The 24953-nt window shown below is 42.0% G+C and overlaps 1 protein-coding gene across 1 annotated transcript in view; it reads right to left on the reverse strand.

The window, feature by feature from the left end:
• Positions 1-19041, reverse strand: part of LOC138789265 (mucin-2-like) — a 71050-nt gene extending 52009 nt beyond the window's left edge. The window contains exons 1-8 of the mRNA XM_069967869.1: positions 18975-19041; positions 18739-18868; positions 18512-18650; positions 13840-13953; positions 9595-9745; positions 8245-8382; positions 5463-5627; positions 1306-1400 (exon numbers count right to left, since the gene is read on the reverse strand). Of these exons, the coding sequence (XP_069823970.1) occupies positions 1306-1400; positions 5463-5627; positions 8245-8382; positions 9595-9745; positions 13840-13953; positions 18512-18650; positions 18739-18868; positions 18975-19041 (999 nt within the window). The remainder of the gene's footprint in view (positions 1-1305; positions 1401-5462; positions 5628-8244; positions 8383-9594; positions 9746-13839; positions 13954-18511; positions 18651-18738; positions 18869-18974) is intronic.
• Positions 19042-24953: the final 5912 nt, after the last annotated feature.

A 24953-nucleotide genomic window follows, 5' to 3' on the forward strand; every position in this document is an offset into this window, starting at 1 on the left:
CCTAAAATCATTCATCATAATACACGGAACAATAGTTTGTATATTCTATACTAAGTGAACGAATGAATGATGCGTACATGCACCGAACGATTAGCAAACAATTAGCCATTAATGATTATTTTATGGTCAGCTCAAAAGATGTGATCAACGGCACAAACAAATTTTATTTAGTCGATTGATTGATTGATTGATTGTTGCTTGCATACATACGGAAAGATTATCGCTTAAATCCAAACAATATGATTTTTTGTGCGATAATCTTTCCGTGTAATAGGGGCCTAATTCAGTTAAGGCTGTGGCTAATAATCCAAGAGTCCAGACAGTTAGGCAATCATTGCTGTGGCTAATAATAAGTGTTGAGAAAGTTAAGCAAGAGAGTGCTGTGGTATACAGTATATATATAGAGAGAGAGAGAGAAAGAGAGAGATTTATCAAACATGTAAAGTGAAACTGGCTCAGTTGCCCCTAGCAACCAATCAGATTCCACCTTTCATTCCTCACAGACTCTTTGGAAGATGAAAGGTGGAATCTGATTGGTTGCTAGGGGCAACTGAGCCAGTTTCACTTTACACCATGTTTGATAAATGTTTTATGTAGCAAAAATGCCAGATAGAAACTTATGAAGCTGTTATAAAGTAATTATGTCTTTGTTGTCTATAGCAACCAATCACAGCTCAACTTTTATATATTAACAAGCTCTGGTAAAAGTAAAGCTTAACTGTGGTTGTTATGACCAAAAAAACAGCAAGGTCTGACAGCAAGGCCACTTTATAATGCTAGGCATAGACAGTGATTTCTGATTCTACGGCAAAAATCACTGTTTAATGTAGCACCACGACCCATGTAAGTGAATAAGGTCGCGTTGCAACCCAAAGTGGCGGTGACCCTGCAGTTACAAGAAATCCATCTGAGATGGATCTCTTAAGACTACAGGGTCAAGGTCATGGTTAGTTGTGAGGTGCACAGAGATCCCATTAACTTATATGAGTCATGGTACCATGTGATCACACAGCACAACACAGTGATTTTTGGCCGCTCAACCAGACATCGATTTATGACCTTAGCCTTAGTCTCCATAGTGCTGTTATGATAATGCAGTTGGTACAGTACATCTAAAGCATACACTGGACTCATGGTTATTTATATTTCTGTCTCTATATCAGAGGAGCATTCATACTGCCTCTTCTATATCGTTCATCAGTGACTGATGGCTGGCTGCTGTATATGCAGATGCAGGTGGCAACATAGGAAGATACTGTAGATAGATAGATAATTAGATAGATAGATAATGTCAAGATTCTTTACCAAAAGGTAGGCAAATGGATTGACAAATGGATGACACACAGCAAAAGGTTCATCTTTGGCATTTAACTTGGAGCACCACAGTGATGCATATGAATCTGTATTACAAAATAATATTCCATCATTAAAATAACATTGTTTTACAAATGCTTATAACAGCTACAACTCCTGGCAAATGTTACAGGATGACTACATTCACAGGATGCTGCCCCTACTTGCTTAGGGTGGGTTTACTGAGCAATTCTCACGGATAATATCCGCTGAATTCCGTCGGCTGTCCGTGCGCACGGCCGCGTTCCTTTCCGCCGGCTCCATGGACACCATTCTATGGGTCGGCGTATTCCGCTATCCGCCGAAAGAAGTGACATGTCACTTCATTTGGTGGATAGCGGAATACGCTGGCCCATAGAATAGTGTCTATGGAGCCGGCGGAAAGGCGCACGGACAGACAGCGGAATTCCGCGGACATTATCCGGGAGAATTCCTCAGTATAAACCCACCCTTAGGCTATGTTCACACTATGTATCTGTGCGGCTGTATTTTTTATGCGGCTGGAAATGTGCGGCTGAAACTACGGCCGTGGAAAAAAATAGACATGCGGCTGAAAACATACGGTCATTTACTTGGAAATCTGGTTCAACTAAAAATAACAAATAAAATCTTTAGAAAGTGATGCAAACACCTCTGGAATGCATCTGTGAAAGCAGGGAAACAGTTTACAGGAATCGCTATTACCGGGGTTTGCGATCTTCTGCAGTAATACCGATGCCTCTCATGGTTAATATATTTAATTAATAAAACACATTCGTTGTAATAAAGTCGCTTTCGTTGTTAAATAATTAAATTTAAACGAATCCATCATTTTGCAATTCAATATACTGTTAAAATAAATATATATATAAATAAATGTATATTTTTATATATATTTATTTTAACAGTATATTTAATTGCACAATGATGGATTCGTTAGAATTTAATTATTTAACAACGAAAGGGACTTTATTACAAAGAAAATGTGTTTTATTGATTTAATATATCAACTATTAGAGGCATCGGCATTCAGCATCATTGCCGGCTATTTTTGAAGTACTCCGTACGGACCGCCTGTTAATCCACGGCCGTGAATTTGCACAGTTCCAGCCGCAAACAATGGTCTTGTTCATTTTTTACGGGTCCATTTACGATCGGGCCGTAGGCTCATACATAGTGTGCACTGTGCAGCCGTATATCGTATACTTTCCAGCGTACGCATGAACCGGAAAAATCCGGCCGATGATTTGCCGCCCGCAATACAGCTGCACAGATACATAGTGTGAACCCACCCTTACCCTGTAGCAAAACACAGATCACAGGTATAAAACAAAACAATGTATAATAGCTGAACATTTTTACCTCATATAAATCAGGGCTGAGTGCAAGGCTGAGGCAGCCTCCTCCCATACACAACACCTCTATTAGTGGCTTTATTCTGGCAGAGGCACTGTGTATATGGTGCCCCGCACATACAGCAACCCTGTCACTTTAAACGCTGATAAGTGCTGTGTGTGCAGAGAATCGGCGAGGTAAGGAGTCTCCAGCTGCCTGCACTACCCACCCCTTTGCACTCAGTATAAGATGGAGGCAGCATGATAGGTAATCAGCTCCCTCCATTTCACACCAGGAGCCAGACCTGAGGGACAGATGCCAGATTGGCATGTGCTGAGGACAGAGAAAGAGTGAAACAGGTGAGTATGAAACACTGCACAGGGGGGCACAGTACATTAAACTGATGAGGGGGTAAAGTATATTATATATCATCAATAGGGGGATAGTATAGTACATTTCATTAAGACAGGTGCACAGTGCGTTATACCTCATTGTCAGGGGCGGACCAGTGCATTATACCTCATGGGGGGGGGGGGGTAGCAGTGTATATCTTTTTAGGGGCACAGTGTATGAAGCGGGAGCAGTACATTATACCTCAATAAGATGGAAATAGTGCATTATACCTTAAAGGGTGTGTTAGGGGGCACAGTACATAATACTTTTTGAGGGGAGCACGGTGCATTATACCTCATTAAGGGGGAGTTAAAGTGCATTATACCTTATTGGGCGACACTGTGTATTAAGGGCTCATAGTACTTTATACCTTATTAAGGGGGGGGGGGGGGTTTAAAGCATTATACCTGATTAAGAAGGGACACAGTGTATTATCCCTAATGAGGGGGAGGGCTGTTGTCCATTATACCTCATTAAGGTAGGATACAGCACATTATACTTTAAGAGGGAGGGCAGTGCATTATTTCTCAATAAAGGAGAAGTCTAGTGGGGGTAAACAATTATTTTGGGCTGGGGATGGGGAACATATTAAAAAAGGACATTTACCCTCCGGCAGTCTTCCTAGCTCACCTGCAGCTATGGCACAACCTGGCTGACGGATGCCTCGCTTAAGCAGTCAGTGACTGGGGTGGGAAACCACTACAGTCACTGATTGCCTGAGTGGGCTAAATCTCACCCGTTTGTGACATGTCAGCTGAGTCGTGACATACCCCCTAAGAGAGGATGACATCCGGCAGGATACAGTGATGTGGGGGGGGGGGGGGCAGTAAAAATACTGGGGGAGATTTATCAAAGGGTGTAAAATTTAGACTGGTGCAAACTGCCCACAGCAACCAATCACAGCTCAGCTTTCCTTTCAGCACTGCCTAAAGCTGAGCTGTAATTGGTTGCTGTGGGTAGTTTGTACCAGTCTAAATTTTACACCCTTTGATAAATCTCCCCCACTGTCTTTATCATGTTTCCCCCCACCCCCTGTGGTAATTGATTCCCCCCCCCCCAGTCAGACTTCTCCTTTAAGGGGGCACAGTGCATCATAACTATCACAGGACATAGTGCAGTATGTGGCAGTATAGGAGCTATGGTAATCCACGGGGCAGTGTGTGACACTGAGAAGAACTTTTTTTTAGTTCAGAGTATGAGTACCTGCTGTGAGGAACTGAAGATGTCTGAGCTTGAGACTTTGCATAGATAGAAGAATTCATGGCGGTCAAGATTTCACACTATGCTACAGACTAGCTTGTATAAAATGATTACCACTTACTTTCCCTCATGACCCTTATTGAAATTATTAAAAGGATAGTGTAAGCTTATTAATCCATGGCCATTTTCTTCCAGAAACAAACCACTCTTGTTCTCAGTTTGGACGTGGTCTTGCAGCTTTGTTATATTGAAGTGAATGGAGCTGAAGGGTGTTCCCATATCAACTAATATATAGTAATTAAACTTGTAGGGCTTGTCAAGTAAAATATTTTTGCAAATACATGTTTTTAACAAACTTGTCTCCTTCTCAAGATATGCTGCTCTTTCCCTCTCATTGTTAAAAACTTCTCATCTGGGTTACCAACCACTACTCTGCTCTAAAAGGCTTGTCAGCCAGTTGCCTTTGAACTCTGTGCCGCTCCCTGTTGCTCCACTAATGGTGCCTGGAAAAGCTAGATCCAGTCCTGGGAAACTTCTGTCAGTTTCCCAGTAAGGGAGCTGCACTGGAGTTCAAAGGCAGCTGGCTGACAAGTATACCGCATAGCCCAGTGAAGTGATTCACTTCAATTGTAATTTCTAATTGTATTACATTTACATTATAGGTATATATACAGCCGGACTACTGCTGTTAGAGAGGTCCCCCTTCACACTGGTGGCAAGTAAGGCCAGGTTGGCTTTCTGCTGTGTTCATTGTGGTGCATATTACAATATGTCTGCCCTGCCTTATGGGGCTTATTTTTCTACTACAGCACACCATCCTCAGTGATGTCAGTACAGAATCCTGTGATAGATGCTTTGCTCATTTTGGAAATTCTGCTTTGAAGAATTTCTGGATAATGCATTTGTAGATTTCAATACAAAGAAATATACCACATTACATTTAAATATGATGACAATCTTTTATTAAAAAATTGTATTGCCCCCCAAAAGTTATACAAATCACCAATATACACTTATTATGGGAAATGCTTATAAAGTGCTTTTTTCCTATACTTAATACTGCATCAAGGCTTCACTTCCTGGATAACATGGTGATGTCACTTCCTGAATAATTAAGGTGGGAATGTCGAAGTTCCCCTTTAAAGTACAAAATACATATGTAATCTACCGTGTTGTGCTCACAACAACTATATGTTACTCACCTTTCTGAATGTTGATGGAACATGGATCAATAACATCAGTTGAGGCCTTTGGGCAAGTTTGATCATTTTTCCATGAATTTGAGAAAGTTCCTAAATCTTGCACTACCATCCCATTAGGTATAATGTAGTCATCAAGTTGTTTATCATTATAATTTCCACATAGGCCTAAATGAAATAAAAAAATATTGAGCAGTCAATGAACCTCTGTGCAGTTACCCCTTGAGGCTGGGTTCACACTATGTATATTTGAGGCTGTATTTGGTCCTCATGTCAGGTCCTCATAGCAACCAAAACCAGGAGTGGATTAAAAACACAGAAAGGATCTGTTCACACAATGTTGAAATTGAGTGGATGGCCGCCATATAACAGTAAATAACGGCCATTATTTCAATACCACAGCCGTTGTTTTAAAATAACAGCACATATTTGCCATTAAATGATGGCCATCCACTCAATTACAACATTATGTGAACAGAGCCTTTCTGTGTTTTCAATCCACTCCTGGTTTTGGTTGCTATACAGCCTCACAAATACAGCCTCAAATATACATAGTGTGAACCCAGCCTTATAAAGGGGTACTTTCATTAAAATAAATGTACATACATATTTTTTTATCTATACATCCTTTTACTGGTGTCGACCCAATGTTAAAGGTTGTATAAATAAAGAATTATAGTCTCTATAGTTTTATAATCGGGAGGAAAGAAGAGAAATGGGGGACATGATCGAAAACTTTAAGTATGTTAAAAAATAAACCTGAAGAACAAGACACAGTGAGAGGTTAGTTGGGGAAAGATCAAACGCAACACGGCAGGGTTGGAGCTGAGGGCGGCGGGCTGGAGAGTGGGCGGCTGGGCTGGGGGATAGGGCCCGAGGGGAATGGTTGGAGGCATGGGTTAAGTTTAGGTGCAGCACTTTCATTTTAGGCACATACGATTGGAGGGGTGGGGGTGGGTCTTTTAAAGTGAAAAATACAGTATATGGCTATGTTCACACTACGTAAAAGTACGGCCGTTGTTGCCATCGGCAGCAACGGCCGTTCTTTATGCGAAGTGGAACAATGCCTTTCTTTCAATGGGATCCCGGCCGGGGCGTATAAACATTGTATACGCTCCGGCCCGGGATCCCATGTGGGGCCGCAAAGAACTGACATGTCAGTTTTCTGCGGTCGCAATTCAATGAATTGCGGCAGCTATAGGAAACCCTGTCAGTTCACACAGTGAAGCGAGCGGCTCCGGCTGTGGGAAGCTCTGATGCGGGCGCGCGAAGATCATCCGGCTGGTATTTAAGTATGGAACGGCCGGTCTCTATACGTAGTGTGAACATAGCCTATATGTGTATATATATATATATATATATACATGCATATCTCCAGAGCAGGTGTTAGGGAGGAAAGCAAACAGGGAAATTGCCCAGGGTCCCTGTCCCCGCCCCTGCTGCTGTCATGCCAGGAAGTCAAAGGCCCAATTGCTTTAGGGGCTGCCTGTAACAGGAAACTTACTGCAGATTCATCAGAGTGCGCTGAGGTGAAATTACACACATGCCCTTTCACCACTGCTGGCAGTCTCTGGCTTCCTGTGTGTTCACTGCGGACGTCTGCAGACACCATGGGTGGGCATTTATGAAGGCCCTGCCAGAGGCCTATGCCAGGGAGAAAGTGCTGATTTGCCCCTTCTCCCTGGCATATGTCTACGGTATGCCCTGCTTGCCCAATGAGCAGGCAGGAGGAGCCCAGGAGGGGGGGTCAGCAAGGCAACGTGAGGCGTGGCCTCCCCTGCGCCTCATTTATCATGCTTGCAGGCAGATTTGCTACACCGGGTGAAGGTTCGGGCACTTGGCCGGACGGATTCTCTAAGAGGCATGAGGCCTGAATTCGGCCAGGAAAAAGGGGCGGGGCCATGGTATGTGTAAAACATACCGTAGTGTGAACTGCCCACAGCAACCAATCACATCTCAGCTTCAGCACAGATAAAATGAAATCTGAGCTGTGATTGGTTGCTGTGGGAAGTTTACACCAGTACATATTTTACACCCTTCGATAAATCTGGGACATACTGTCTATGTTGACCATAACATGAAATCCCAGCAGGGGCATAATTACAACGTAGCAGCCATAGCAGCTGCTATGGGGCCCAACATCTGCCATCAGGGAGCCCCTGTGGCCTGCTCCTGGAATACACTGGGCCCCCTGAGCTGTCAATATTTGCAATCTTGAGATTGGAAACCCCAGGCTCCAATCATACATGCACACCTCCAGTCATTCTTTGTCTATAGGAGCTTCTCGTGGAAACAGCCTAACACTGTACCCAAGGCTCTAATAGAGAATAAATGGGCACATGCACTCCAACTGTGCCCGTAAACTCAATTTTATTGGAAAACAGGGAGAAGCAGAAATTAGACATTCTGCGATCAGCTACTTTTCACTTATTCTTTGAATAGGGGATAGCTTGATCAGACAAAAATGACCCTTTGATGAGCTCTGATATAATAAAAGCTGAGCTGCGACTGGTTGCAATGGGAAAAACCCAGATACTTTTTGTTGCATGCTGATTATAGTTTTTTTCTTTAAAAAAATAAAATAAGAGAAGAAAGAAAAATAAATGGAATCAAAAAAAGTTAAGAATTTATTACTATCATCCCAGCCCTGACTGAGATCACAGCAAGTCTATTTTGTGGTCTGGGTTTACACTGTCTCTCCAATTTTATTCATAGAACACATTAATCAAGCATAAATGTTCTCATTCAAAAAAATGTATTGCATAGCAATTAGTTATGTACTTACCACATGTACGGCCAAAGTAAGAACGTTGTAAATATAAATAAACTTGCATTATAGGTACAAGCTGAATTTCCAGTCTAAGGCCAATGCTGGTATTTACAATGATGTAAAATGTAGTAGGCTTGAAAATAGTCAAGTTACCTGACAACACATAAACAAAGAATAAAGAATAATACAATAGACAGGAAGAATATGTAAGTGCAGTAGATTGGGAATAATTGGTCAGTATAAGGCTAGTCTTACATCATTCATTAATGTGTATCAGATCTTGGAATTCTCTAAAACGTAATAAGGCTATGTTCACAGTATGTAAAACTACGGCCGTAGTTCTCACCGCAGAACTACGGCCGTAGTTTTGCGGTGTGGACAATGCCTTGTGTGCAATGGGATCCCGGCCGGAGCGTACTCCCGGGAACGGAATTGAACTCCAATCCTGACAGTTAACCCTAAAGATGCTACACTCAGTGTGACCACAGCATCTATTAGGGTAACAGAAGGAGGAATCTCTTTGCAAAGCCTCACTTAGGCCTCTGATGTGCTGGCTATGGAAGCCGATCAGTCCGATCTGCTGTGTATGTCAGTGTAACACTGACAGGCATACGCTTTAGATCGGCACTGCAGTGTATTATGTATGTGATCAGACACATAGTGAAGTCCCTTAATGGGACAGTAAAATACAGTAATACCTCTGTTCTCTTACACAATCGGTTCTGGAAGGCTGTTCCAGAGCTGAGATGTTTGAGAACTGAGCTGTGTGTTCCTATAGGGACCAATGTAAATGTGTTTAATTAGTTTTACACTCCATGGGTAAAGTGCAGAGCTCCCAGCCCACAGAGTGTAAAGACAAGCAGTAAGTATTGGTGCATTGTGCGCCACTATTTACTGAAAATCATAATGACAGGAATCCCCACTCTAAACCGTTGGGTGGTAGCCAGTGAGGGACTCCCCACCAGGTATTTCTGGTGACCCGGGGCACATCTTCTGCACATTGATGTCCTCCCTCTCCAGGTGACTCGCTTAGCTGCATAGGAGACATGCTGGTCACCTCCGGAGGGAGGATGTCACTGTGCACAGATTGGGTCACCCTCAATACACCAACAGCAACCCCCAAGTTCATTCTCCTTCTTACTACCAGCAGTCCATCAGTCTTATGCAGGAGGAGAATGAGAGCAGCCCTGGAGCTCACAGACATTGACTTCCTTCTTCTCCAAGCGTCAGGCGCACTCAGTTGCATAGGAGACATGCTGGCCCCTTGGAGAGGGAGGACATCACTGTATAGGAGCTCTGGGGCTGCTCTTATTCTCCTGCACAAAACTGATGGACTGCCGGTAGTAAGAAGGGGGATGCCCTTACGGGTTGATGTTCGTGTATTAAGGGTAACCCAATCTCTTTGCACAGTGGCATCCTCCATCCCCTCGAAAGGGAGGATATCATTGTGCAGGAGCTCCAGGTCATCAGAAATGCCCGTCAGGGAGCCCTTCTGTGGCTGGGAGCCCTTCTCTGGCTGAGAATTTCAAAGTAAGAAAAATGCAAGAAATTGAGGCATTTGGCTATACAGTGGGTCCTTATAAAAGTCTAAGGGGACATTTATTAAAATGCGCCCCTGGTGTACTTGACTGCATGATTGACAGCTGTCTGCCTATACAAAGCATGGATAGATAACTGTTAATCAGCAGCTGGTGGGTGGAGTTTTCTGCTTCTCATGAATATCCAGGACTACTGGGCTCACACACATAATGGAGGGGACTACTTATTGTCCATGTTATTCAGGAGGATAACTCTGGATCAGCTGCACAGAACAATGTAAGTGATACATCATTCTGTTCAGCTTCTCTGTCACTATTTTACGGTACCCTTAGATAAGACATCAGAAACCTACTGATAGAGTCTCTTTAAGCTTGCTTAGCTTTCTTACCGTTATCATATGGTAACAAAATGGCCACATTATTTAGTGAGACACTTCCACTGCTTCTAATTTCTAGTTCCTGAAATATAAAGCAAAACAAGTGGTTCAAAAACTACATAAACATGTATATTTTGTTAAATAATTCAAATTACCTTTTTGTAGAAAATGATAAATACAACAAAATTAGTTTACGTGTAACACTTTTTTTTTGGCAATTGTATTCCCTGTTGATATGTTTGTCAGATGAAAATTTCATAACGTATACACAAATTGTGGCTAGAAGAGGAGTAGGAAGCTCAAAGCAGAAGTCCATTAAAACATAGCATTTACTTTTTAAAACATTCACATGGGACTAACACAACGCAAAGCACAGCCCATCTAAACTTCTTGTCACAGGTATATAGAGTGATGTCTGAAAATTTGTGAACCCTTTAGAAATTTCAATATTTCTGCATAAATTTCACCTAGATCAGATTTTTACACAAGTCGTAAAAGCAACTAAAGAGAAATCAATCAAACAAATGAGTCAAAAATATTAGATCTGGTTATTTATTTATTGAGGAAAATTATCCAATACGACATACTACTAAGTGGCAAAAATATGTGAATCTTTAGGCTATGAACCTTCAGGCTATTTTGTTCAGTATTTGTCTCAGTATTTTTAGCCAAAACAAGGAGTGGAACCAGCAAAGAAAAATTATAATGAAAAGATTTGCACCGGAAAAGTGCACAGGGACGTAGATACAGGATTATAGGCCCTGTTGTAAAGTTCAGCTTGTTTAGAAAAGCATATATATATTTTGTTTGAAGGATACAAAAGTGCAGTCTGCCATACTTAGGACTTCCACAAAAAAAAAAAAAAAAGTGTGGCCTTTTAAAGTGAATAGGTACAGGGTGGGTACACAATGGTATATTGCAGAATACCATTTAGACGTTACCCTGACATATACAGTGGCTGAGAAGAGGAGAAGATGGATGGTGCTAAATACAGGGATATTCTTGTGCAAAACATGTTTTGGACTGTCAGTGGTTAAAGAAAGGACAATGAACCAAAGTATACTACTAAAGCAACACTAGAGTGGTTTAAGGTAACGTGTAAATGTATTGGAATGGCATAGTCAAAGCCCAGACGTAAAATTGAATGTACCATGTCGTAATCCAATTTTTTTTTTTTTTACATTTTCAAAACGCTGTCCAGTTCACGCATTCTGGGTTGTTTTATTCTTGTGCATCGGCCCACTCTATGCACTGGAGGCTCGGTGCCCCCAGTATAGCAATATCCCCTCCCTTTGGTGAAGTGGCCATGATTCCAATGCACCAAGGGGAGAGGAAATCATTACACTAGGAGTGCCAGGCCTGTATTCCAGTGCATAAAGTGGGCCGGTGCATAAGAAGAAAGCGCCACTGAGGGCAGGGAGCAGGCGGCGTGAAGAATGGGCCGCACTGCAGGAGATAATGTAAAAAGAAAACAAAGGAAAACTCCGATTATGAGATCGGCAAAAAAGTGTGAAAGTGTGTTTATTTCATCATGGCATTACAGGGATAAGCAACATTGTTGTTTAATTTAATTTTTTTTTTCTTTGCAGAAATCAATAGTACAGGCGATTAAAAAAAACCTTTGTAATTGGGTTTATTAGCCGAAAAATGCACATTTATCATGAAAAAGCAGTTGAAGTGGAGGGACATGAGGCACCAAAACAGGACAACAAAGGGTTAATTTACAGCTAAATCACCAGGCTATCTCCTCTTAGGTCAGCACTGACCTCTCTGACCTCTGAATATCTGCTTTCACACAGGTCCCTCTGTGTAATCATTTGTTCTTTGCTCTCTGCTGGCGACTAATCTTCCTCCTCCCCTCTTCATAGAACAGACAGGACTCGACTCATGTAAATGAGTCGAGATTTCCTGATAATAAGCAGTGAAGGGGAAAGAGGAGGGACGGAGGGGACCTGGGGAAAGTCCTTTTGAATGCAGATAATGGCATATTTGCCTCATAAACCCAATTACAAAATCGCCTGCACTATTGATTCCTGCAAAAATAAAAAAAAAAAATGAAACGACAGTGACACTTTAAGCATAAAAACCAGAGTGGGTAAAATCTACTTAACCCTGTAATGCCATGATTGAATAAACACACCTTACCTTTTTTTTTGCACTTTATAACCTCGTTGGATGCTGTTACTTCTTTGCCCTTGTGCATATATATATATATATATATATAATGCTGATCTATGATGTGAGGAAGGGGGAGGGAGGTAAGGGATGTAATGGGCAGTGCTGTGTGTGACAGTGAGAAGCTGGTGTGTACAGTAAAAAACGCAATGTATGTACAAAGGAGAGCTGGGTGTACAGTGCAGATGTGTGTGTGTGTGTGTACAGTTAAGAGCTTTGTATGCACAGTGCAGAGCTTTGTGTGAGTGCGAAAGGCAGGCAGCACAGGTATTTTCTTCAAAGTTACCTGCTCATGAGCTAATACTTAAAGGGGTTATTCAGCGCTACAAAAACATGGCCACTTTTGCCCTGCTCTTGTCTCCAGGTCAGGTGTGTTTTGCTATTAAGCTCCATTTACTTTAATGGAACTGAGTTTCAAACCCGAAGCAATCTGGAGACAAGAGTGGGGCAAAACTGGCTATGTTTTTGTAGCACTGGATAACCCCTTTAATGTTCCCCTCATCAGAGAACACAACCTTATTTAGCTCCTCCTATCCACTGATCACACGGCATGACATCACGAAGATGCTATAGCCCACACTGGCGCAAGGGATCTTGTCATTTAGCATCCTGGGCAGGGACAGGCAGGCTTAATGAGCAGAAAGCCTATTAAACTGATCAATGCCTATGGCATTGCAGTGATCAGTGTAAATAAGCAAAGTGTTGAATGTACAAGTCCCCCAGGGGGACTTAAAATGTGTTTAAAAAAAGTGAAAATCATTATTACACTACCCCAAAGCCCCTCCCTCAATAAAAGTTTAAATCACCCCCCTTTTCCATTATATAAATAAAACATATAAAAATAAATAAATAAACATGTAATATACCGTAGCATGCGTAATTGCTCCAGCATCCCAATTCACTATAGCACACAATGGAGAATGCGGCCGGAACCGCAATCTCCATTGTGTGACATGTCAGGCTTATGTGACTAGTCAGTTTTCTGTGTGGCCACTAGGGATCCCTGCCGGAGTGTATACTATGGGGGACATTTATTAAGTCCGACGTTTTAATCCGGACTTAAAAATGTCCCCACATCTCCGGCGCTACGGAGATTTATGTAGGGGCGGACTGCTGCTACATAAATCCTGTGCGCTCCGGTGCGCACGGCCGAAAACCTACGCCAGCTAAGGACTGGAGTAGGTTTTCGGCGTATCTTTGATGAAAAAAAATTGTGAATCGCGCGTAAAGAGCCGGTTTGCAAAAAAAACATATGTATGCCACTTGATACATGTCCCCCTATGTGTATACACTCCAGTAGGGATTCCCTCTGACTGCAGTAGAACGTGAGTTTTGTATTAATCAAATTGATTGATACAAAACGTACATTGTGTAAACATTATAAAGTAATGGCTTTGACCTTGCTATATTGCACTAATCATAAAGTGATGGCATATCCTAGCAATATGTCATCATTATAGGATAGGAGTACCCCTTTAAGGTGACTCACATTACATCTGCTACTGTGTGAGGATACTTACTATAGACTTAGGCTTCTTAATAATTAGCATGATTTTTGACAGGCAAGTTTCAAATTCATTCACATCACATGGCTTTAGATGTGCATGGACAGCAAATAAGGATATTGTACACAGCTGCAAAACAAACAAACAGAAATTATATGTTAAAAAATGCACACAATACACAATAAGGTGACAGGGTTTTTTTTATGCTAATAATTAATATGAATATGTAAACCAAAAAATCACACATTGTGGTCAATGTTCCCTTTAAGCTGCACAGCCCCTCAGCTCAAGGGGAAGCCCCGCTCACTGCCACCCCCTCAGCGGCATAAAACTTTGCCCCCCAAATGTAAAGTAAGTGGCAATGCGTACTGTGTACACATCGCCACTCACTACTGTACAAGAGCAGGAAATCCAGGGGTAAATCCCTGCTCATGTACGTACATTTTGTAGCGTGCTACGTAATGTGTGCACAGAAGCAGGGACTCCCTGCTCCTGAACAGAAGAGCGGCGAACGTCTCCTACTGCAGGCAACGCATGATGTCAATTTATCATGTGCCGCCTATAGGAGGACAGCTGCAAGCCCCAGAGACTACAGGAGGATAAGGCCGGCCAGCGTTGGAAATGAGGACAGGTGAGTGGGATTTTTTTTTTACTTGGACTTTGTATAGACAAGGGGCATTACTTTGGGGACTGAGGGGTTAATGCAAGGGGCCTCTGGGGGTCATTTATTATACTAGGGGCATCCAAGGGGGAGCTATACTGGGGGCATTCATGGTAGGGGGGAGTTATACTGGGGGCATCCAAGGGGGAGGGGGAGAGTTACACTGGGGGTATCCAAAGGGGAGTTATACTGGGGGCATCCAAGGGGGAGGGGGAAGTTATACTGGGGGCATCCAAGGGGGAGGGGTGGAGTTATACTGGGGGCATCCAAGGGAGAGGGGGGAGTTATACTGTGAGCATCTAACAAAACTAGGGACATCCTGGAGAGAGCAGGGGGTTAATTACAATACTAGGGGAATCCTGGAGGGGGAAAGGGTTAACTATAATACTAGGGGCATTCTGGCAGTGGAGGAGTTAACAATAACACTAAGGGCATCCTGGAGGGGGGCTTTAAAACTATATAGGAGCACAGAGGGGGTTAACTACTATAAGTGCTGGAGCAAAGAACCTAAATGTTTATCTCCGCAGATTCTGGAGAGAAGATTCGTGGCCAGAAGTCTTCAAGACGGCCCGGCCTGGTTGGAAAAGAAAAATGAACGACTCATCAGAGAAGACGCCCCACGTGAGTCACTGGACGTAATTGCACTGATCTGATGCTGTGTAAACCAATATAACTAAATTTCTAACTATTGCATCAAATCTGTAACCAATGTACATGTAAAGGTACACTAACTGTTCCACTAGAGTTAATTTGCTACCTTACATTAGACTTAGGTACCGACATTCCTGTGTTAAATTTTTGGTTTGCCCAGCTTTGCTTGAACATTGCTCAGCTCACTTGCCATTTCGCTCAGCAGTGGCTGAAGCTTAGAGGGAACATTGCTGCTGGTATATAAAATTTATATTAGAGATGAGCGAATCTACAGTAGGAACAAAGCAAAGAACTTGGGGGAGATTTATCAAATATGGTGTAAAGTTAAACTAGCTCAGTTGCTCATAGCAACCAATCAGATTCCACTTTACTTTCCTCACAGATTTTTTGGGAAAATTGGTTGCTAAGGGCAACTGAGCTAATTCTAATTTACACCATGTTTGATAAATATCCCCCTTTGTTCCTATCTGAGTTCTGCTCATCAGGCTGCAGGCTTTGAAAGTCTGCTCCGCTTGGTGCTGGGAAAAGCTAGACCCAATCCTGGGAAACTTTTCCCAGTTTTCCAGGACTGGATCCATCTTTTTCTAGCACCGAGGGAGGAGCGCAGGAAGCGGAGCAGATTTTAAAGCCCTGCAGCCTAATGAGCAGAATCCTGATAGGAACGAAGCGTTTCGCTTTGTTCCTACTGTATATTTACTCATCTCTAATATATATTTATTTATTTTTATTTATTTATTTATTTTAATGAAGTTATTTTATAAAGTAATATAACTTCATTAATACTATGTATTTGCTAAAAATTTAAAGTAAAAACCTTCTCCGGAGTAATCCTTTAACCTCTGGAAGCAGCTATGGATGATACAGCTATTGTTATACCCATGCATATGTGTTAATTGTTTAGTTTTTTTCCTGAAAAGATAGCTTACATGCCAAGTAGGGTTTATGCAGACGAGGGAGGTCAGACTGGTGTGGCCTCATGACCTCCTCCCATCAGGTGACACACCACTGCTCTCTGGGACTTGGGGGAGGACTTGAGGAGGGAGACCTGAAGTGCCTGGATGGTGGAGCCAGACAATTTCAATTCCTGGATAGACTGGAACTTTGCTGTCTCTTCACTACACTTCAATGTGAGTAGTGAGTGACAACTTGTGTCCTTCCACTCCCACTGTATGTCCGCTCCCCCACTAATGAACTCCCCTCGCTATCCCTTACTCACTGGCAGCTGCTGTTGAAAAAAAAGTAAAGGTTTCTGCTCTGCAGCGGCTGTCAGCGAGGACAACAGCTGATTAGGCTGTGTTCACACTGCGTTTTAACAGTCAGTTTAACATATTTTAGGAGGGTAAAAAACGCATGAAAAAATGGATGCAACTGTGTGCAATCCCTTTGGATTCGTTTTTCCATTGACTTTCATTATAAAAGAAAACAGATCAAAGCGGATGCGTTTTTTTCTTTTTTCAGCGTACACAAAAACATGGTTGACCGCATTTTTTTGTACATTAAAAGTAACCATTTAAAAACTATTATGTTAAAGGACTGCAAAAACTCAGTGTGAACCCAGCCTTAATGTGGTTGGCAGCTGTGGATCAGGGCACTGGTCACCAGGGGCTGGTAAACTTTACCATAGGCCCCGGCCTGTTCTCTAAACTTGCCCCCCCCCCCCCACCCCCCTTTACTAATGCTGGCAGCACTAGTGTGGTGTTCAGAATATGGGATAAATAATGTCATATTTACTGTGTAACTGTAATGTTTTTATAAAGAATGATTATCAGGCAACACTGGACTCAATTATTATTTTCTAAAGTACTTCCATTTTGAATGGTACATTAACTGAGACTCCATTGTCTCTGTTTTCTGCTGTCTATAACTGTGAAATAGTAGGCAGAGCTTCCTGATATATCTCCAGCATGACACAGAGTGTCATGTGATACTATGGTGCCAACTCCAAATGCACAGGTTCACTCAGCAGGCAACTCCAGTAAGGTATTCACCAAATTCAAAATAGAAGTTATTTAGAAAAATCACTCGCCCAGTGCTGCCTGTTCGTACAGATACAGGTACACTATAGATTGTGCTGCCTGATGGTCACTGTTCGTACAGATACAGGTACACTATAGATTGTGCTGCCTGATGGTCACTGTTCGTACAGATACAGGTGCACTATAGATAGTGCCTCCCGATGGTTATTGTTCATACAGCTACAGGTACACTGTAGATTGTGCTGCCTGATGGTCACTGTTTGTACAGATACAGGTACACTATAGATAGTGCTGCCCGATGGTCACTGTTCATACAGCTACAGGTACACTATAGATTGTGCTGCCAGATGGTCAGGGTTTATAAAGATACAGGTACACTTTAGATTGTGCTGCCTAATCATACAGATACTGGTACACTATATATAGTGCTACTCGATGGTCACTGTTCATACAGCTACAGGTACACTATGCTGTAGATTGTGCTGCCTGATGGTGACTGTTCATACAGATATAGGTACACTATAGATTGTGCTGCCTTTAGGTCACTGTTCATACAGATATAGGTACACTATCGATTGTGCTGCCTGATGGTTATGGTTCATACAGATACAGGTAGGGAGAGAGGGGGAAGGTAGTTAGATGTACGGGCACCTCTCTCCCTCCCTGCTCAGTGCTGTCCACGTTTATGGAATACTTTGGGGAGCAAGGACACTTGCTCCCCAAAGTATTCCTTAAACATATTCAATCAATAAAACATAGAGTACAGTAACCTAACACTCCATTACTTACATATAGCTCCATAGACACAATACATTCCATAGACTTCTACATATAGTGCGCCCCCTGCTGGACACTCCATAGGAATTACACCTGATTCGTGACGTCACAGTTTTTTAGGGAATCTCAAGCTCCCTGATCTACTAAATTAAAGGAAATAGCAGTATATGTGCATTTCCCATAATTAGTGTATATTAGGAATTTTGCTAACTTTCCATAAGTAACAACATATAAAAAAAATACTTTTGGCCAGAGTTTTCCTTTAACTTCAAGTCTGGCTGCGTCACAGAGGGGTTCACTGGACCCACCTCCAGCGTATAGAGTGGGCTGAATTCCATATCAGAAACCGTCACAGAAGGCAGGAACCAGACGGTGGTTTAAAAAACTGAGTGAGCCACTGGCATGTACGCAGTGGCGCTTACCAGGAAGTATTAAAAAAAATTCACAAAGCAAAGTGTTAATATAGTGTCCCCTAAAAGAATGAAAACCTAGCTGTTGTTTATATTGCAGCGTTTTTTCCATTACTAGTGTGTGTTTGTTAGTCATGTATACTTGCTTTTATTATATATTTGAATGTGCACTCTTTTCTATAGTCTTCTCCAATAATAATTATGGGTGTTACCTGGGTGAGGACATAGGAACATCTTCCATGAAAGTTGTATTTTCTCTGATCAAAAGTTCTGATGTGGGATCCACCTTCAACTGCACAGGAGCCAGAACATGGCTTACTTGTACACTTCCATAGTCCCTCAAAACAGGTACTGTTACAGAGACAATGTCAATGTTACTTGTCAAAAAGAGAATAGGAAAAAAGTAGATACATTTCAAGTTCTTTGATGGATAAAGTACATTTGGACTGTGGTCCACACAGTCAGGGAGAATATGTGTATCACTGTCTGCTGTAAATCTTCCAAAATATCCTCATCCACATTTTGGTAATGCCAAAACTTTACTGGCAAAATTGCGGAGCCATTGGCCACTGCATATGGCAAACATGAGAATGTAACCTTACAGTTTAAAAGACTGCCATTCTCCAGTTATATTTTCTTTTAAAGATTATAAGGTTAAATTCTCATGTCACTCACATGTGGTGTCCAATGGGCATACAATTTTGGTAGTAAAATTGTGGTATTGCCAATATTGTCCAGCCATTGACTAGAACAAGTGGGGCCTAGTTTTACCCCAGACAGCAACCATAATACGGGCCATAATGTACCCCAAATTTTTAGCATATTAAACTGTTATATTTTTACCAGTCTTCACATTGATGAATCAGTTTTGCACCCGTACGGTAGGCTTTTCCTGAGTACTTGCAGTGGCATTGAGATAGTGGGATACATCCTTTTTTATTTACATCATCATATACAGTGCCTGTCAATAAACATAATATATATTAATATGCTATACTTATACTTTAACCCTTAGGGGACACAGCTAGTTTTCATTTTTGCACTTTCGATTTTTCCTCCTTGTGTATATAAGGCCATAGCGCATGCATTTTTCCACCCAGAGACCCAGAAGAGCCCTTATTTTTTGCACCACTAATGGTACTTTGCAATGGCAGACGTAATTTTTGCCTAAAATATGCTGTGAAACCAAAAAAAAATTATATACGTGGTGAAATTGAAAAGCTGCACCTAAATACTTAATTAGTGGGCACGGCAATCAGACCCTGTCGGCTAATAGCCGCGGTCCTGGGCTGCATATAGCACCCGGGAAAGCGGCAGTTCAGAGCGGGGGTGCAGCGCGGCACCCCTCTAAACTACCCTAGCAGGACCAGGACGTTCAGTAACGTCCTGGTGCAGCTATGGTTTAAGGCTGTATTCACACAAGGTATGACAGGGGCCGTTCTTTGACACTGAATGGCCTCTGTCAGTGAAGTTCACACTGTGCCAGCTGGATGAGCTTCACTTCTTTTGATTTGGAATGCACATTTGGGTGTGCCCACATTCCAAATCACCATAGCAGACAGTGTAAAGTGCAGCCAATGTAAAATGCTCACTTTGAATTGTCTGCACTGTCAGTTTTGTAAAGCCACTATTCAATGAATAGCAGCCACACAAAACTGACATGTCAGTTTTCTATGCGGCAGCATGAAATCCCGGCCAGCGTGAATACAGAGTGTATACACTCTGTCCGGGATTCCATAGGACACAGTGTTTTTTCATTTTCATTAAATAGCAGCCGGTGTTGCAACGGCCTATATTTATTGAAAATTTACATCGCGTGATCTTATACACACAATACTTCTCATTTACATTTTGTGATTGAGCTTAGACAAATGAGTTAAAGGGGGACATCAGTTAAGAAAGATTTAACCCTGTTCAATCCCCACCCATAATCTAAGCTTGTTTGTAAAAGTTTTCTCTTACATGAATTGGGCAATTTGTCTGCAGAACATCCTGGCTAACATCCTGAAGCTGCTAAAAAATCCTTGCTTCCTGGTCCACTCTGTCTCAACTCCACTTTACTCCCCCTCCCTTCTGAGACAGAGGTCACATGATATCTGTCTCTTCTGTTGCCAGGAGAGTTGACCGAACCTCACACCACCATTTTCTTCCTCACAGTGTACAATCACAGCTTGCTATTTATATCTTAACGAGCTTTGATAAAATAAAACCTGAGCTGTGATTGGTTGCTATGTGGAAAAAACTAACAAAAACAGACAGTGGGGGGTTCAGGCAGCTTGATAACTCTGAGTCATTTTATTGTTGTTGACTGCACAGCTCACATTAAGGCTATGTCCACATGCAATATGTTGCTATAGATTTTCTGTCTAGATTTGAAAAGAATCTACCCACTGTAGTAAAAATAACTGCTTGTAAATTAACACGCAGTACGGATTTTAAATGAAGAATATCTAGATTTTTCCATGACAGGTTTTAGCTTTTATAATTTGTTTATAAAATAAGTAGCCTCTCTTTTCTTCATTAGGGTGGGTTTACACTATGGAATCTGCGCACATAAGTTCCAGCAGATTCCGTCGCTCGGACCCGCTTACGTCTCCGCCTGTGCCATAGACATCATTCTATGGCCGGGCGGATTCTACCTTCGGCCGAAAGAACTGACATGTCAGTTTTTTCAGCAGACAGCGGAATTCGTCTGCCCATAGAATTGAGCCTATGGGAAGGGTAGAGAGGCACGCCGCTGTGAGCGGGTGCGAGCGACGGAATCCACCGGAACTTATCCGTGCGGATTCCATTGTGCACCCTAATGTTGCATAATTACTCACAGCCGCTAGAGAATTCCCATAGAATTTATTGGGGCTTTGAATTTCCGCTTTCCGCTTGCATTCTGCTCGAATTCCGCTCAAATTCTGTTTGAATTCTGCGCCTATTCTGCCAAAGCAGAAAACTTTCCTCTTCAATTCCTCATCTATTCTTCGCCTATTTCTCAGTGTGAACATACCCTAAAACATGTCACTTTACTGGCAGTTCAGCCCTCTCCTGCACTGCTCCTTACTTCCAGCCTTTAATTAAATGAGCGAACCTTCAGTAATTTGTCTGGTCCAGGCCTACATGGATTCTCATACTTGCTTGTACTATTAAGTTATATAAAGTGTGATGAAACAATTGTCTTTTTCAATTACAATCATGAATTTACACCCTGGGGCTATGTTCACACTACGTAAGTTTCCGGCCATAGCGCGCTCCGTGAATAAGCGGCCGGACATTGTTTCGGGACGGAAATGCTGTAACTTACGCCCGTAGCGTAACATGCGGTCCCGTACGTAGTGGTGATTTCTTCATTTTTAAAGCTTTTTTTGCCGATCCAAAAGTTTCTGTGGGGTGTCCGGGGCTAGGCGAAGCTTTCCAAGTAAAAGACCGCTGCCAGATCACTACGTACACTGCTCGGGAAGCGTACGTAGCTTACGGCCGTAAGTTCGCGGACCATACGTAGCCGGCCGCAACTTGCGTAAATTCCGGACAGAGTTTTAAACGTACATGTCCGGCCGCGAAAAATATGCGGCCGGACATATACGTAGTGTGAACATAGCCTAAAAGTAGTAGTTTAGTTAGAGATGAAAGAAATATAAAAACGCTTACCGTTGGGGCAAAAGCAACCACCCATACATTTCTTTACACAGGCCCCTGGCTCTTGATTGCTGCAGGTCTTCTCACAATCTGAACCGCATTCATTATATTCAAAGGTAGGTGGGCATATTATTCCTAAAAGCAGAAAACAATGATGAGACTTTGTGACTTATTCTGCTACATGTAAAGACCTTATAAGCACGGTACCTGAGAAAACTGTAGAAAGACAGCAGCCTAGCATAAAGCACCTTAGTGACCACAATAAAAACATGTATGGATGGTCACTACGTTATTACAATCCTCCTAAATTTTGGAATACCACTAGTCTTGGCCAGTCACATGACCAAGACTAGCCGTCCATGTTTTTATGTCTCTGTTGTGTTATTCATATATGTGTTACCACTGCTGCACAATGGATAAGCTGTTTTTAACATGTTTATTTTATGTATTGTCATTTTACTTAGTAACTGTATTCCGTGTTTTGTCTGGTCTGGGGTGGCACCCGAGTTTGGCACCCATTTTGGATATTTAAACCACCATCTTGACATGTATTGTACTGTGCAACCTCCTGTAACATTGGGGCACATTCATCAATCTGCACCCCTGGCATACACCACAGAAAAGGGGCTGATTTTTGCACAAACCACCTTGCCCTGGAGCTGGTGTAGAGGCTTGAGCCTCTTCGTAAATTTAGTGGGGTGAATGGAGGCGGACTATATTTAAAACCTCCATATGAGTACACTGGTCTTGATAAATGTCCCCCATTGTGTCCATGGAAATTGCTTATAAACTGGATATTCTGGAATACAGATGATTCTGGTGAGGTTGTTGCATCTGTTAGAATTTCCATCTGCATCAGCATTCGGTGCCGCTCTGTTGTCTATGTGGTCGGCCATGGGCCAGAACCAGGAGCATATTCATCAGACATACAGATCAGAGGCGCTTGCGCTTTCGTTTTTTCCTCGTTGTGCTTAAAAGGCCATAGCAGTTGCATTTTTACACCTAGAGACCCACATGAGCCCTTATTTTTTGTACTTTGCAATGACAGGATTATTTTTTGCATAAAGTATGCTGCGAAATCAGGAAAAAATTAAATATGTGGTAAAATTGAAAATAAAGCATCATTTTTTTTTATTTGGGTAGGTTTTGTAAAACTGACTTGTTATACATGTTCCTCAAGTCAGTACAATTACAACAATATGTAACTTGTGTAACTTTTTTTATTAGATGGCTTTTAAAAAATGAAAACCTTTTAAAAATTAAATGTTCCTTAAAATTGCTCTATGACCAGCCTTATAGCGCTTTTATCCTTTCATCTATGGGGGCCATGTGAAGTGTAATTTTTTGCGCCATGATGTGTTCTTTCTATCGGTACCTTGCATATATGCGACTTTGAACACTTTTTATTACAATTTTTCTGGATTTGATGCGACCAAAAATGCACAACTTTGCACTTTGGAATGTTTTTGCGCATACGCCGTTTACTGTGCGAGATCTGGAATGAAATAAATTAATAGTTCAGGAAATTACGCACGCGGCGAAACCAAATATGTTTATTTATTTATTTATATTTATAAAATGGGGAAAGGGGGGTGATTCAGAGTTTTATTAGAGGAGGGGATTTTTTATTAATATATATATATATATATATTTTTTACACACTAACTAGAAGTCCCCCTGGGGTTAGGGTTATTCCCCCTGGGGTTAGGGTTATTCCCCCTGGGGGACGTCTAGTATTACTACTCTGATCTCTCTTTGAGATCTATGCAGTATAGATATACTGCATAGATCAATGAGATCTATGTTCTATTGCTCTCGGATGCTGCAGCCGAAAGTAGTCCTTTACCGAGCTGGGATCAGACCATTACGGCACAGATGCGGGGATCTGTCCTTAAGGGGTTAATTTCTATGGTAAAATACTGAGTTTTGACTGGTTGCTATTAGCAAAACGTCTTTTATAAATGAGGCCCATAGAGGGAGATTTACCATGCAGTCATAGAGGAGGAATTTTCTTTGTTGCCCTCAGCAACCAATCACAGCTTTGGTTTCATTTTACCAGATTGAGATAGAAAAAACTGAGCTGTGGCAGCTGGGTAAATGAGGAACAGTATGTTTATTGGCCTTCTATGAAATTGCCCTTCTGTGTGTCTATTATATACAGACTGGGTTATGAGCCCCAACTGGACGTGCTGTGAATGATCATTTATGGTGTCCAGCAATGCAGAATGTATAAGCAGCATACTGTATAAGCTATGGGAGACATAAGTCTTCATGTATTTCTGGTACTTACCACATGTTTCTGGGCTTCTCCAGTTTCCAGGCCTTCCAAAAGCATGAGCACACTGTTTTATGTATTCGGTCAAGGTGGAGCATGCGCAGAATGAGGCCTCAGTTTCACTACTGTTACATTGGCAGGTATCTCTTTCACAGATCTCTAGGTAGGGTTCGATATCAAAACGCGTGGCACAATCAGCCAATTCATCACTCATCAGTATCTTTGAACATATTCTATTCTGGAAGATAGGAAAAAACACATTTTAATAACAGAAATGTATCCACCTGTATGGAAATTATGGAGGGAGCAAGCATCTCCCTTTTGTAACAACTCTTTTTGTAACTTTCATAGAATATATTGGGCACAGTATAATAAAGTACAGCCATAATAAAACAGCTAAGTCTATTATCTGTAACAGCTGCCATACCATTAATAATTTTTGATATATTGCTAAAGTTGCAGAGAAAATATTTTAACCAATCACCCTTTCTCACGCTCTCTCACAAAACTTTACCCCGCCTCCCCGCTTAACAAAGCTCTAGCTGCTACTTCTGAGACGGACTCGTCTTGGTAGTGACAGATCACTGACTAAAGTGGGACAGCACCACCACCACTGATTGGCTAAGTGGGTTGTCATTGCCAAGACCAGTCCTTCTCAGAAGAAGCTACCAGAGTATTCAGTGGGGGACCCAAAGATATGACAGGCGGACCCCTGAGAGAGTGTGGTAGGAGAGAATAGACTGTTTATCATTTTC

This window comes from Dendropsophus ebraccatus, chromosome 4 (genome assembly GCF_027789765.1).
Source record: "Dendropsophus ebraccatus isolate aDenEbr1 chromosome 4, aDenEbr1.pat, whole genome shotgun sequence".
Lineage (NCBI taxonomy): Eukaryota > Metazoa > Chordata > Amphibia > Anura > Hylidae > Dendropsophus > Dendropsophus ebraccatus.